Source organism: Taeniopygia guttata, chromosome 2 (genome assembly GCF_048771995.1).
Source record: "Taeniopygia guttata chromosome 2, bTaeGut7.mat, whole genome shotgun sequence".
Lineage (NCBI taxonomy): Eukaryota > Metazoa > Chordata > Aves > Passeriformes > Estrildidae > Taeniopygia > Taeniopygia guttata.
The window spans coordinates 20,522,127-20,537,013 of NC_133026.1; the positions used below are offsets into that span (position 1 = coordinate 20,522,127).

General features: G+C 39.8%; 1 protein-coding gene across 2 annotated transcripts in view; it reads right to left on the reverse strand.

Moving 5' to 3' along the window:
* LOC100222908 (macrophage mannose receptor 1) overlaps positions 1-10,709 on the reverse strand; it is a 52,070-nt gene extending 41,361 nt beyond the window's left edge. The window contains exons 1-4 of one of the 2 annotated variants that reach the window (XM_030264585.4): positions 10,254-10,709; positions 6,126-6,527; positions 4,489-4,662; positions 549-710 (exon numbers count right to left, since the gene is read on the reverse strand). In XM_030264585.4, the coding sequence (XP_030120445.2) occupies positions 549-710; positions 4,489-4,662; positions 6,126-6,527; positions 10,254-10,314 (799 nt within the window). In that variant the 5' untranslated portion in view covers positions 10,315-10,709. The remainder of the gene's footprint in view (positions 1-548; positions 711-4,488; positions 4,663-6,125; positions 6,528-10,253) is intronic. The other variant, XM_072925484.1, reaches the window with a different exon arrangement.
* Positions 10,710-14,887: the final 4,178 nt, after the last annotated feature.

The window sequence follows — 14,887 nt, forward strand, 5'->3', positions numbered from 1 at the left end:
TTTCTCACAGGAGAAGTGTGAAAACTCTTTCCAAAAACATTGAAGGAGATTGAAACTGAGAGAGAATATTTATGAGTTCTTTTGTTAGTAGTTCTTTTTCTTTTCATATTTTAGGATATACTGAAGATGCAATGGCTTTAATGAAATAGGCAAAACTGCTGACTAATACAAGAAGAGTATTAGAGTGCAAGAAGAGTGCAAAAAGGATGCAATCTTAGTATCTACATCTTCAGTTTACAAACTAATTTGCATTTTCTGCATTCCAACATTCATTCTTCATTGCCTGCATTAATTAATTGTTGTAATTTTTATGTCACTATTAGTTTATGCAATATATAATCATGATAAAATAAATATTATCTGTCCTATATTTTCAGATGAATTTTTTTTTTAATTTTTCATTTTTTTTTAATTATTCAATATAACTATTTCAATTTACTAATTACCAGAATTGAACAAATACAATCTTCATGATGGAACATACCATATTAGTGTCACTGTTGCAATAATACACTTTTTTAAGGAAATTATGAATAATAGTAACCTACCTGTCAGGTATGTTTGTTCGTGTAACTCTGTGATGCTCAATAGTTCTGCCTTCTGCTGCTGACAACTTTTTCTTGCCTGATGCCATTTCAGAGCTGTCTCAGAGTTTATCTGGTACTGGACATTTGTTAAAGGGTCTGTATTCCACAAATCATTACTAGTAACTATAGGGAGAAATGAAAATGCTTTAACTCATCAGGAAGATATAGCCAGATACAATATACCCAAAAAATTGCATAGCAAAAGACACAAAATGCCTGAACACTGCTATAGAAAAATGGTTTGAAAGGAATCCTGAGGTTCTCTAATGTAATAGTAGATCCAGGACAGTAGACAGAGAATTAAACAAGGTCACCGTTTTCTCTGGTACAAAAGAATCTGCTGTTTAAGGTAAGCAATAAGTGGCTAAAAATGTGCAAAAAAGACTTGATTTGTGAATGTGGAGAAAAAGACTAAAAACTTTCTGTCTGATGCTAGCTAAGGTGTATATAAAGCTGACCTTTTTTCTGAGATAAACCCCAATTTTTTTTACTAATTTGGGTCACTATATAAAGTAGCTGTGGATTTTCTTACTGTGATTATGGTAATCAGACCCAAGTGCTGAATGCAAAGCTGACATCATCAGCATCAATCTCACATTTCTCTGCAATTCCTGATTTCTTTAGCATGTGTCTGACATAGCATGACTTTCTCCTCTGCCACATAGCCTGACTGAACTCCTTGAGTACCTGAACCTGGCACTTTAAGGCAATGCCAGTGAAAGCATCATCCAAAAGGACCCAGCATTAGAAGCTGCCCCAGAAGGTACCACACTCTTTACACTGCTGCAGTCTCTCCTGCCTCATCTCAATTGTTTCTCCACAAACAAGCAACAGAAAACAGTGTGATCTTGTTCTGCCAAAAATGGAACCTACGTGAGGTCCCAGCACTGAGCTAAATATCGCACAAAGGGAATAAAGTTGCATGACTAAAGCAGAACACAGCAGAGATCACTGCATGTCTGCCAACAAGGAGAAAACAACTGAATTCCTGAAGCCTTTATCAGCTTCTCAAGTTGCAATCTGAAAAATTGAGAGAAAGAGGTCTTATCTAAATTCAGAGTGCTCAGAATACTTCAGTCTGCAAATAGAGAGAAACAGTAAAATAAACAAAACTCAAAACAAAGCATGATACATGTTAAATACCAGGAGGTCACGTGCCAGTTCCACTTTTTCCTGTATTAAATCTGATTATCTATAGGTAATAAAAAGTGCTTCATTTCACATTGTCTTTATTTTAAAAAGAAATCAAATATAACCTACTGTAATAATGACATTTCTGTAAAAAATGGGAACTTTCATCTGATTATCATTATCCACAAATCAACTTCTGTCAAAAATATTTTATAACTATCAGAATTAAAACTTCTTTGCTACACCAAGTTCTAAAAGACCATAAATCCCTGTGTACAAGCTTGGGTTAAAATTAATATTGCAAAAATAGTAAAATCTATAATTCAATAAAGAAAACTGTCTCTGACTTGATAGTAAGGGGTTTATAAATCTTGTGCAATTATTACAGAGAAGAGGTAAACAAGTCTTGGGCATTCATCCAACCTTCCACCTCAGTTCCCCAGTCTCATAATTTATAGCTGACTTCCATATGGTGCTCTCTTGTAGAATTTTGGCCTTTCATAAAAATCAAACTCATTTCTAAATCTTGGAAAATTTGCTTTTAAGACATTTGAGTTTTAAGAGCTCAAATGTCTTTGCAGAGCAGGAAATTGGAAAATCTCTATGCTATTGTTTGAAGCTTAGTTGCCCAGAGAAACAAAAAGATGAAACACTTTCCTGGAATAATATATTTTAGCACCTAAACTAAATTAATGTTAAATCACACCTGTCCTCAGTACATATGTAGAGAATTAATAAAAATCTGAACTCTATCCCTACACAGATGAATTCAGCATACATTTATTTTCTACAGGTTTTGTTTCTGTCCTAGTTGCCTGCATTTCTATGCATTGCTTAGACAGGTTTCTGAATCCTTCAATTCATTCATCAAGAGAGGCCTCAATGGACTTTTCCCCACTGGAACAGAGTTTTAAGTACACATTGAGTCACTCTCCTGATGGTCTTACACTGTGTAACTTGTTTTCTTCCCCAGCACTTTCTTTGAAGTGCAGCATACAGTTCAAAAAGACATGGTGTAACCTATAAAGAAGCAGCATTTCCTAGGCTACTAAAAAATAATTGCTGTAGAAACACTGCTCAGTTCCTTTCCTTGGGGTTCAAGCTTCTGCTGTTACTGTCTCAGCATCTCTTTCTAAATCACCAAATAAAGGGTCATAATCATAATTATGTCACCTCCACTGATAAAATTTCTCCACCTCCACTGATTACAGTAACTGTCACAAGTACAGTCTCATGCCCTCTTCATTTTGGAGAACATCTGGGGTGGTTTTGGTCACAGTGAGAAGTGACTGGGTCAGCCACAGACACTTCACTGAAGGTCCTGGCCCCAGTATGAGCAGCTGCAATTGTTTGCATCACATATTTTCATGCTTGCACCCTTGGTCCATTTAAGAAGACAGTTTAGGAAACAACACTTTATTCTTAGTAAATAAACTTTACACACACAGATTTAAATATTCTGTTTTAAAGGTGTTGTTGAAATTTATTAACTTATCACACCCTCATTCATTTCTCTTTCATAGGGATGACTAAAACTTCTGCTACCATGGCCTGTCTCTCATTAAAATATATGACCTGAACTTGAATATTTTATAGCTAGTACTGAAGAATCAGGAAGGAAACATGCAGGCAGTCAGCATAAAGCAGCTTTTTCCACAAACAATCACTGCCATCTGAATGGATTTCCTTGAATTATGCTAAAGAATTAAACAAAATTTTAATGATGCCTCCTATTTGTTGTACTCAAATAATACTAAGCAGGGAGTATTCTTAAGTCAACTTTGCATGTGCTTTATTAATGGGACTGATATTCCCAGCATGTTTTTATTATCTTGAAAATTATACTGGCATAGGAGAAAAAAAGAGTGCAGTTTTTTATTTGCTGAAATACTGAATGCAACACTCATGGAAATCAGGCAAGGACACCAGTATTTTGTCATCAAACCAGTTAAGATCAACCCAAACAGTTTTCTTCCCATCAAAAGGAAAGGCATATTTTTCTTCTCAGCTCTGCTTGCAGTCAGCTTGAGCTTTACAGCAAAACACAATAATAAAGAAGAAAGGAGGGAAAAGTGCTACCCTTCTCAGCATGACTGAAGAAGCAGCTTGCAGACAAAATGTTTAGTACATATTTTACAGAAGTCCAGAGAAAATTCATTACAATTTAAAAGAATTCAAATACATGTAGGCATAAATTACTCCCATTTACTTAAAGTAAGATCAATATTCCTAAATTAAGTTCTGCATTTTTGTAATACTGCATTTTAAACACCAAGTATACTCCAACCAGGGACTTCAGAATACAAATACTTCTAATTGAGTTAACAGACAGAACTAAAATATAGTACACAGAGCTGGGAAACACTGGATTGTACTAAAGAGTTCATGAAAGCTCCTTCATGCTCAAAAGGCAACTCATTCTCCACAGTAATTTTAATTTTCAATTAAACTGTATCCTAGCTTTCAGTTCCACTTCACAGATTTCTACTTTTTGACCTTTTATATATACTACTTATGCTAATGTAAGCATCTAATTGACATTCTATTTAAGTAAATTGTGTACATAGGGATTACAAAATACAATTAACATACTTTCACACAAAAATAATTGGGCAATGTTTTTTTATGCTGGGTCCTATATTTGGATATTTATGTTGCTCTTAAAAGGAAAGCAGGCTAAACAGAAACATTTCAAACTGGAAAGCACATGTTATGGACATATTTCCAGGCAGCTGAGTAACAGCACATTTTGTGAATGTAAAAAGCTTACATTTCATTGGGCAAAATCCATACTTCCTGTCAACATCATAGTCCGAAGTGGTTCCACACCAGAACCAGCCATCTGATCTGCCAGCATCTGTGCAGTCAGCATACCATTTACCACCAAATTTAAAAGGAAATACACAAGGGGCTCCATTGTCATTTCCTTTCACTGTGTAGGTATCTAAGGAGACAAAACAATTCAAAAATGTATAAAAATGAATTAACATGGGATATATAGGAGTTCGTCTTTATGATCCTATTAAAAATATTACAGCAAGGAAAGCTTGCTAGCTTAGTATACAACTGTACTAGAATTGGTACATTGATTATTTTACTCTAGCTCTAAGCTGATACGTTCGCAGTGAGACAAATTTTTGTTGCTATGGGAGACAACAGACCACAACTGACTGAGCTAAGACAAGTACATACCCATGCTAAATTTCCCATGCATAACAATCAAAAGTATAAAACACACACAGTTATGCCATTTTTTAAAGCACAAAAGACTGTTGAGTGTTCTGTCAATAACCCAGTCAACTGCTGATCATTTTGGACATAGAAGAGCATGTCTATGTAAACTTGAAAGATAATGCCATAAAGTGACTCCAATATATTATGCCCAAATAAATTTTATATTTTCTTCTAAAGATATTTTTTGTTTTATCAGAAACCTGACTCCATGGAACATATGAAAATAACTAAAGCAGCTTTCTGTGTGTGCACATGTAATGTACATTCAATTATGGAAGGACATACAGGGGAACTGGACTTAACAATGATTTTTGGAGAGCTGACATACCAGGGTCACTGTCCCACAGAGCTGCTAGAAAACAGAGGAGGAAGGACTAGCAAGACATTATTACATCCCACTCCTGCCTTCTTTCACATAATTTGCTTTGGTAGGGTTCTTCTATTCTGGTTTCTGGATAAGGACTAGTACTGTAATCAGCCATAGTGTAAACCACAGAAACTGCATCCATACCTCCCTCTGTGACCATTTCTGTTTATCAAAGAACACTAAATTGGAAGTCAAATGTATTTCCAGATACTTATCATTAATATATAGAGAGATTAATGAATATATATAGAGATGTATTATACATAACTTTTTCAAATTTAACTATTTAAACTATCTTATTTCTTTGTCTCACATTTTAGCACCAACTCTGAGACTCCCTTCAAACACTTAGGAATGTATCTGCAATACAGTGGAAACAAAGATATCAAGAGTTAACTGATATCTTAATGCCAGTCAATATTTGCATCCCAAGGAAAAAAAAAATATAATCAACAGACTAAACACTTGCACTACATCTTTCTGTACACATGTAGTAAATAGTAAAAACTATCATCAACTGCTGTGTAATAGTTATACACATGTTTTGAATAACCATAGAATTTTTATTCTCTTCAAGTTAATCGCTACCATGCACGGTTAATCATCTATCAGCACTTTGACAAATCTGACAAAAACCAAACTGAACTACTCTAAAAACAAAAAGTGCATCCACTCAAGTATTGCTGATTTCACCCTCACTGATAATTAATAAGATTAAGGAAATTCTTCTATGCATATAAAATATTTTAATTATCTACACCTAAAAACGAGTTTGAAAATACAGAAATTAATTTACAGAACTTTACCTTCATAGCCTCGAGAACACAGATCGTCTGTGGTTCCGTAGACTTTCCACCTACTCCATAAACCAGATCCCTTGTACAGCATAATATTCCTTTCCTGTTTGTTTCCATAGTTGAAAAACAAATCTTCCCCTTGGATTGCAAAGAGAGTCTCATTTCTGCATTCCCATCGCTGAAGTTCACTAGCCTTGTCACAAGGGTACAGAGTGATCGGAACCCAGTCTTTCTTCGAAGGCACTCCCAAGCACAATTTGAATGCTATGCTCATAAGCTGGTGATCTGAGACCCACCTGAATTTTTGTGACTCATTCTCTTGAACACAAGGAGCAGTAGTCACTGAATTAGAACTCAGAGCCAGTACACAGCGCTTGTGATCTTCATTATATATTAGGAAGGTGCTGGTGTCTGTAAGAAAAAAAAACCACTGGAATTATTTGGTTTGAAGTAACCTTACCTGCTATCTAAATGAATATGAATCTGGACACTCCTCTTGGCGTGAAAATCTCATCATCTGTTTAGCAAAAGAAGGTGTGGATTACACCTTGAAGTGTGGCTGTATGATGCAACTAGTTCAGATGTGAGGACATTTCAACTGTTTTGTGTCAGTGCAAGCATCTATACACAAATGCACAAGGCAGCAGAGGTGTAGACTTAGTGTCTCCTATAGGTTTAAAGCATGGGTTAAAGTGAAGAAAGCACATTCATGGTGTTAATCCAAGCTGCACCCATGGGAATTACTGCAATGAGGGAGCATGGACACCGCAGAGAGCAGATCCTGACTGAACTCTCCAGCAGCACTGGCTCCCTGGTGTGGGGAGATGACAACAGTCACTAAGTTCTTCAGGCTCCACTTCCTCACAGTGGGGAGCTCTGTTCTCAAAAGTCCAGCTAAAATCTTTAAAGTATTAACTGAGGAGAAGGATATGTTTTTAAGCTTTATACTCAAGCTTCTTGTAGAATATATTTATTTTTCAATTCAGCCATCAGTGACTTCTTTCTTGCATCTCTCCATTATGAATTAAATACCAACAGAAGTGGGATTTACCATTACCAGTTATGCCTCTCCATGACTTGTGAAAATACACAAAGCTCTTCATAACTTCCCAGGTTATTTCTCCCTCTTACTAAACAGTGCTTCATAGCATGCATTTTCACGTATTCAAGGGTCGTTACAAAACTGTAGCTGCTTGAAAAGCTTTAATGTCTCTTGCACTTGGATGTGCTATGAGTGTAACATTTCTGAGCCAGTCTTGCTGAAAGACTGAAAATTTCTCCTCTCTGATCCACCTGAGATACATTTTAGCACAGTAACTTTATCACACTCTTTTGCATAAGGTAACAGGATGCACAACATTTTAAAGCTGTATTTCAACTGGGCTATGAGACAGGAAGGAGAAATATAAATTTATGTGACTCTGGGGATTAAAGCTATTTAAAACACTATTTATTATAGTGTATGATTACCAAACTAAACAAATTGTATAATGGAGAAATAGTTAAGGGGAAAACAGGTTAACCACAGTAAATCTTCCCTTCTCTGCTGAGGCTCTAATGTGGAAATGATCATATTTTTCTGCAGAAGAACAATCTGGGAACAAATAACCTCTGTCTCAGAGAAAGAGCTGACCTAGATGTATCTCATCTATAGTTCAGCTTCCTTCTCTTGTCCTTTGGCTTCCAACTCACTGGGAAGTAATGTAAAACTGATGATCACTGGAGGCAAAAATTGTTGTATTTTGCCAATCTGTTTTGCTCACAGACAATACAAGGAAATGTATAATTATTACTGCTGGTGACAACTTCTTTTTATTCTGCTTTTCTACTAGCATTTAGCACAATGTTATTGTAAACTAATATGTGCAGTGCTTGCAACTCTCCTTTTCCTGGAATCATGTTTAAAGTTTCTTGATAAAAGAGATGTCAAACAATTTCACATGTGTAGAAAACACTACCTGATTTTTCAAACTGCTAAAATTGTATTTGTGGCCTAAAATAACAGTCCTTATTTTCTTGTTTTTGTGGTGTTAAAGAGAAGATGCTATTAACATGAAAAAAAAGTATTCCTAAGTAAAAAAATTGAATTGATGCATCCAAGCATGAGAAAGTGCAGAGTTTTGGCTTCAGAAATGAAGTTAAAGAGCTCAACAAAGCAGGCTGGCCAGTGGGGATGGAGAGGAAGACAAAACTTAGGCTCTCTACTATTCCAACTGTGCCTTTACAAAGAAGGGTATAAACCCAACACACCTGCTTACACAAGGGCATATTCCCAGTCCAGGGAGTAGTACATATGCAAGAAGCTAAAAGGCTGACACAGCCAAGGAGACATCAAAAATAAGTTGACACCATGAGAATGACACAACAGGAGAATGGAACAAGAGGCAGCAGGATGCTGAAGCAACTGGGGCTGAGGCTGTAATTGCATGATTTCCTTTCCCTCAGTGTTGCTCCTCTCTAGTCCATGGCCATTGAGCAGACTCTTAACTTAGTGTTGTATTGCTCAAGTTTACAGCTCTATTTCTGTTTATTTTGCCGTCTTGCTCACCAAAGAGTATTCCCATATAACAGTATCTGTGCGAGTAATTAGGTAGTCTAGAAGAAACAAGCCAGGTATTTGTGCAGCACTTCCTCTGCCCTGCCAAGTCCTCTCTGTAAACACTTGATACCACTCTTGCCAACATGATGAGCTGTATCTGTAGAACGGGCTGAGCAGAATCACACACAGCACCATTAGCTGCTTCACTGTTCTGCAGCAACATTTGTTATAGAGCTCTGCAGCAGGTGCTGCTCTTCTCTACAGATGAACCGTGGGTGGAACACTTTAAGGTCCACCACAGTGTGCTCATGAGTACCACAGTGTTAGTACTTTGAATTAAACCTATTTCTAACAGTAATTCATATATTGAAACTTACTCTTGGAAGGAAGGTCTTTAAAATGCAGAAGAACACGCCAGGCTTAGGAAACAACTTCAACCATTACCAGTGCACAACCAGCCATCCAAGGAGATCTAGCATCTTTTCCCTCAAATGTCCCAAACAGATCCCAAAAGAATTTTTCTCACAGGCTTTCATTTATCTTTACTCACCACACTGTGACTATTTGTCTATCTGTCTTTGGCCCCGAGTTGTATCTTAAGAATTGTGCCAAGCACTGCAGAATCTCACTGGACAGTATAGATTCCACAGTAGAGATTTCCAGAATGTCAAACTGACTTCACACTCTGCAGCATTTCCAAACCTTCACAGACTATGTGAGCGTAAATAAGGAAGTAATTTGTGAAACCAGTGGAGTGCTACCAGTGTTAAACACTAACAGAGAGCACCAGAAGAACAGACCCAAAGCCAAAAGAGGAGAGAGGCAGATGCAGGTAGGACAATTGTCTTCTCTACACAAGGTCTTGCCTACCAGATGGCCTAAACTGCTGCTAGTTACATGAAGGAAGAAAGGTCACAAGGCAGTGCTACAGAGATTTGCATCACTAGATCTCAATCTAGAGAGCAGAGGACACTGAAAGGTTTTCGGAAAGGGCAGGTCTAAACTTTCACTGGAAAGTAGCTGTGAGCTGGAAATCATGGCAAATCCCAGAGTAAATGGGTACAAACTCGAGGTATCGCCAAACAACACAATTCCCCCTGTTCTCACACTTCTGTCCATCCCAGCACCTCAGCTACCCTAATACTCCCCTATGAAAGCCATCTGTCAAAAGCAGGGCCCATCCAAGAGGGCTGGAGGACAGGCAGAGCCCCAGCGCCAGGCAGCTCCGCAAAGCTCTGTGGTGAGCAGGTCTGAGGGAAAGCTGGGTGATGCTGTTCAATCAATCAGGGACTGATCGAAGCAGTGGGGGAAACTGAGGCAGCGCCGGTGACAGCCCTGTTGAGCGTCCACAGCGCCATAGGCGCCCAAAAGCCGCCCCGCCGGGCAGCTTTACCCGCCGGACACCTCTGGATGCGGTCGGGGAAGGGGTCCCGAGGGGAGGCCGCCTCCATCAGCCGCTGCCCCGCCGCAGAGAGGCGGAAAATGGTCCTGGTCTGCAGCTCCATCCCCGCGCCCGCCGCAAGCCCCAGGCCAGGCTGGGCTCGGTGCCCGCGGTGACCCCTCGTTTTTCGGCTCGCACAGCCCCCGCGGGCACTTACCCAGCAGCGGAAAAGCCCGCGGGAGGAGTCCGAGGAGCAGCAGCAGCAGGGAAGGAGCCATCGCCGCTCCGCCCGCGGCGCCCGCGGCTGGGAGCAGAGGGGGCGTCCCGCCGGGCAGCTCCGCCGGCTTGCGAGGGCTGCTGGATCAGGGAAAACTCTGCGCTCCAAATGATAAGGAAATATCCTGTCACATGGGGCGTTTTGAAATAACAGGAATTCGCTGTTCAAACTTTGCTTTCCTAAGCTGATTTTTTTCCCTTAGCGGAGGGAAGAGCCTCCTTCCAGGCATGTGCAGGTGATAAAGCGGTGATAGCTGAGAGGAGCGCTCCTTTTTTTGCTGTTGCTGTTGTGTGTGGCGTTTGTTTTTTCCTTTTATCCCCTTTGCCACTCTGACAGCGTTGCATCTGGGTCACTGGTTTGTCTTCCAAGAAAATTAACCGACCCCGCTCGGGGGGGAGGAGGATATCCCTCTCCTTTTCTTCTGGGGTAAGGAAAGGAGAAGGATAAGGGGTAAGGAACTCAAGTCCCAAAGAAAAGCCCTGCTGGAACGCCCAGGTTGTTCCTCAGATCGAGGACTGCAGAAGGAGCAGAGACCTACTTTTGGGAGCCCGGGATTTGGGCTGCGCCCCCGTCCCCATCACTCCTCCCCCGGGCGCCAGCAGTCGCTCCGCCGGGAGCGGGGCGCGGCCGGGCTCGGGCTGCCAAGAGGGGACGAAGGGGACGAGGAGGCTTAAGGACCCTAAGAGGCATTTTATGAAGTCCAATAAATGAACTTCAGCCGATTTGTTTGTTTATTCTACCGACAGTGATGGCACTATCTGCTGTTAGCAGGACTCAAATCTTGTTCGCGAATCAGTGCGGGAAAGACAACATCTTGCCTGCCAGCTGGGTTTCACAAGCTGAAGCATCTTTTTGAAAAGGTGCCTTTAGAGCTCAGTCCGCATTGGTGATTTTACAGCTTCTTGCTCTGCTGAATACAAAGCAGCATGCTATTTCTTCTAGATCACCACCGCAGTCTGAAGAGCCCAAATGGATTGAAAACATCAGTCTTACTGTTGTTTTACATAGTGAGGCTTTTGTAACATATGGGACTTACTGGGTGTTTTGATGGGGCATACTGAAGCTGAGGGAGCACCTTACTGCACTCTACAATTCCTGGAAAAAGGGCATAGTGAGGCGGGGGTTGGTCTCTTCTCCCAGGTGACAAGTGACAGGACAAGAGGAAATTGCCTGAAGCTGAACCAGGGGAGGTTTAGATTGGATATTAAGAAAATATTTTTTGCTGAGAGAGTGGTCAAACACTGCAACAGGCTGCCCATGGAAATTGTGAATAACCATCCGTGGAAGTGTTTAAAAATATGGAGATGTGGTGCTTAGAGGCTTGATTTACTGGTGGGCTTGGAAGAGCTGGATTAATGGTTGGACTCAATGATCTCAGAGGTCCTTTCCAACCTTAAAAATTCTGTGATTCTGTGAACCTGTAAGGCATCAAACCTACCATGTGTATAAAGCCTGTTGTGCAGCAGGCTGTACCCCTGTGTTGTCATGCATTTGGAAATCTCTGATAAGTATTAAAAAATCATTCAAATCCTCCTTGATGGAAGTTCTGGGTGGGAAAGTACAGCACATCCAGGGAAACACCAATATAAGATTAGTGTGGAAAGAGGCAGAGTAAGAAGGTACTTTGACATTATAAGAGGAGAAGAAACAGTGGAGATGAAAAAAAAAAGCTCATTTCTGAAGTCAATGAAACTCCTGTTAACATTAGAAAGGATTCCAGCCAGGCACTTCAGCTGTGCTGGGTGCTCTTGTGGGCTACGTGAGGGGAGTAAAGAGGAAGTGGTTCATAATTTCTCTTAACATATGTAGAACCACAAAAAGGTCAGGAACAGCCTGGCCCAGGGACAGGAGGTGGGAAGTATTTCAGCCATAATCAGCAATGTTCTGTATTGTTGTGTTGATGAATTGTCATGTGGGAAACTTAATCTCTTGCTGTAGTATATGGGAGATATTTATTTTTCCCTAAGCCCAGAAAACATCTAATGCTAAAAGGAACAAGTCAGAAGACTCAGAAAAATGCTGCTGCTCTAATAGAACACTGCTATTTCTAAGACCATCACTGAAAGCTTGGGTATTTGTGGTATTCTTTTGGCTCAAGATAAAGAGAGAAGGAAGATGCTATGTGAAGTTCAATCCCAATGTAAAAAAATAAAACTGCCACCAAAATCTTTACATTTTTATCTAAGACTGATTATTTGATGGTTATGTACAACAAAGGGTGCATGTAACTTAAGTGAATATAAGTGTTGCATAAATCGGCAGAAAAAGGGAACTAAGTAGATGAGTAGTGATACTTCTTTGGCTGTCAGTGGCTGTATGAGGGTTGAGCTATTCTCTGAAGTGACAGAAGAAACTACAGGCTATTCTTGGAGTGTCTCAAAACCGAACTGGAGCAGATGATGCGCAACCTGATCCAAGTCAGCCCTTCATTAGAGAGGAAGTCATGCTAGATTACCTCCCAAAGTCTCTTCCAACCAAAATGAGACTTCAGAAGAGCTACTTCCAAGTGCAGTACTGCAGCCTCCGTTCCTGGTCTGAAAACTGCCTTTTTCTCATTGTCCCTTACACTCACTGGATATATATACTGGAGGTATTACCAGGTCAAAGCCATTTTGACACAGACATGTTTGATACACACCTATATGTTTATGTGTGTATACATATGTCTACACATTCCCCCTGTCTAGAGCAGCACAGGTCTTGATGAGCTTATCCACGTAGCTTCTGTCTCATCTGCAGCACACTCATCAGTAATTACATCTGGATCTGGCTCCCTCTTTCATTATGAATAATATATTCTGATCTGATATAGCCAAAGAGAAAGATTTTCTCTCTTCTGAGACAGAAGTATTCAGCAGTCTCAGGCTGTAGTAATTTGAAGGCAAAAAGTTACCAAAAGCTCATTCTGCTAAATAACTAATGACAGGGTACATGTCCTAGATAGACATATGTTTTTATCTTTCCCGTGGGTAGGAAGCCAGCTGACAATTACACAGACTAGAAAGGCTTGCATTCCTCTGAGACAGGTCAGACCCTCTCTTCTTGTGGCACATTCAGATCTTACAACTGGTCATTCTTCCTGGCAAAATATGTTGAAATCTTGAAGCCACAGTGGCCCTTGGCTTTTACAGCAGACTGAAAAATGGAAAGTTCAGTCCTAAATGAAGTAATATCCAGACTTGAAACATAATATATGTGGAATAACTGTATGTGTAGAAGAAAAACACCTGGATTACTATCCATGCTTTTACATTTGCATCCAAGATGTTTTTTGATGTTTCCTATGGAACCTGTATCTATCAGATAGTATTCAATAGTTACCTACACATTACTAATATTTGCATGGGTGCTGCAGTGGGTTACTTGCAATGGAAGCCTAAAACCATTTTCGTATTTAATTAATCATCACAGAATATTTAAACAACATTCTCACACTACTGAATGATTCAGGAAAGAGTTTTCTAGAAGATTGTACTGTTGTAAGAAGATAATTAAAATTAGATGCTATACTGGTTTTGACTGGGGTGGAGTTCATTTTCTTTGTAGCAGCTCAGATGGTGACATGTTTTGGGTTTATGACCAAAACAGTGCTGATAACACAGAGATGGTTTTTTACTGAACAGTTTTATTACTGAACAGTTTTGTACAACCTGAATGCCTTTTCTGCTTCTCATGCTAGCCCACCAGTGAGCAGGCTAGGGTGGGCAGAAGCTGGGAGAGGACACAGCCAGGACAGTTGATCTCAGTGGACCAAAGAGATATTTCACACTCTATGATGTCACTCTCAGCCATAAAAGCTGAGGGAATGAGAAGGAAGCAGGGACATTCAGAGTTGTGGTGTCTGTCTTCCCAAGGCTCTGATTTCCTTAGGAAGTAGCCGGACACCTGTCTGCCACTGGAATGTAGCCTTTTGCTTTCCCTATTAACATATCTTTATTTCAACCTACGAATTTTCTCACTTTCACCCTTCTGTTCTCTCCCCCATCCTGCTGCAGGAGAGTGAGCAACCAGCTGTGTGGGGTTCAGCTGCCAGCTGGGGTAAAACTACAACAGACACACAACAGATTAAAACATTATTTATTAAGATAGTTTCGATAACTTTACTATTCGATGCATTCTAATCAGTATTTAGGAGTGAGAGATTTTTTGGTTTTCATTTAAACCAGAATTTTTTGGGATCAAAAGGAGTTAAAAGCTAAGAGGAAAATCACAGAAAATTGACAGAAATCTTGAATTGTCTCAAAAAATTTTCAATGACAGTCAAATTAAATATACCTGTCAAGCTGAGGCAAAATTGTTTAGCTCATAGAGTTGTGTCTAAACTAACTGAGCCAGGACACAAACCTGTGAGTGCTGGGTGTGAATCTACATTTACCACAGTTGATTTCAAGTGTAGCTAAAGCTGAATCAGATACATTTCCTCCATACAGGAGCTAGTATAAGGAAGAGTTGTGAACACTTTGAGAAGTTTTCCATCTAATTTCTTGCTTTGCAAGGCTTAAGCTCATCTTGTTGGCTTCTGCAAGCACACAACACAGCTAATGACCAATGAACAAAACAACACATAAGTAGGA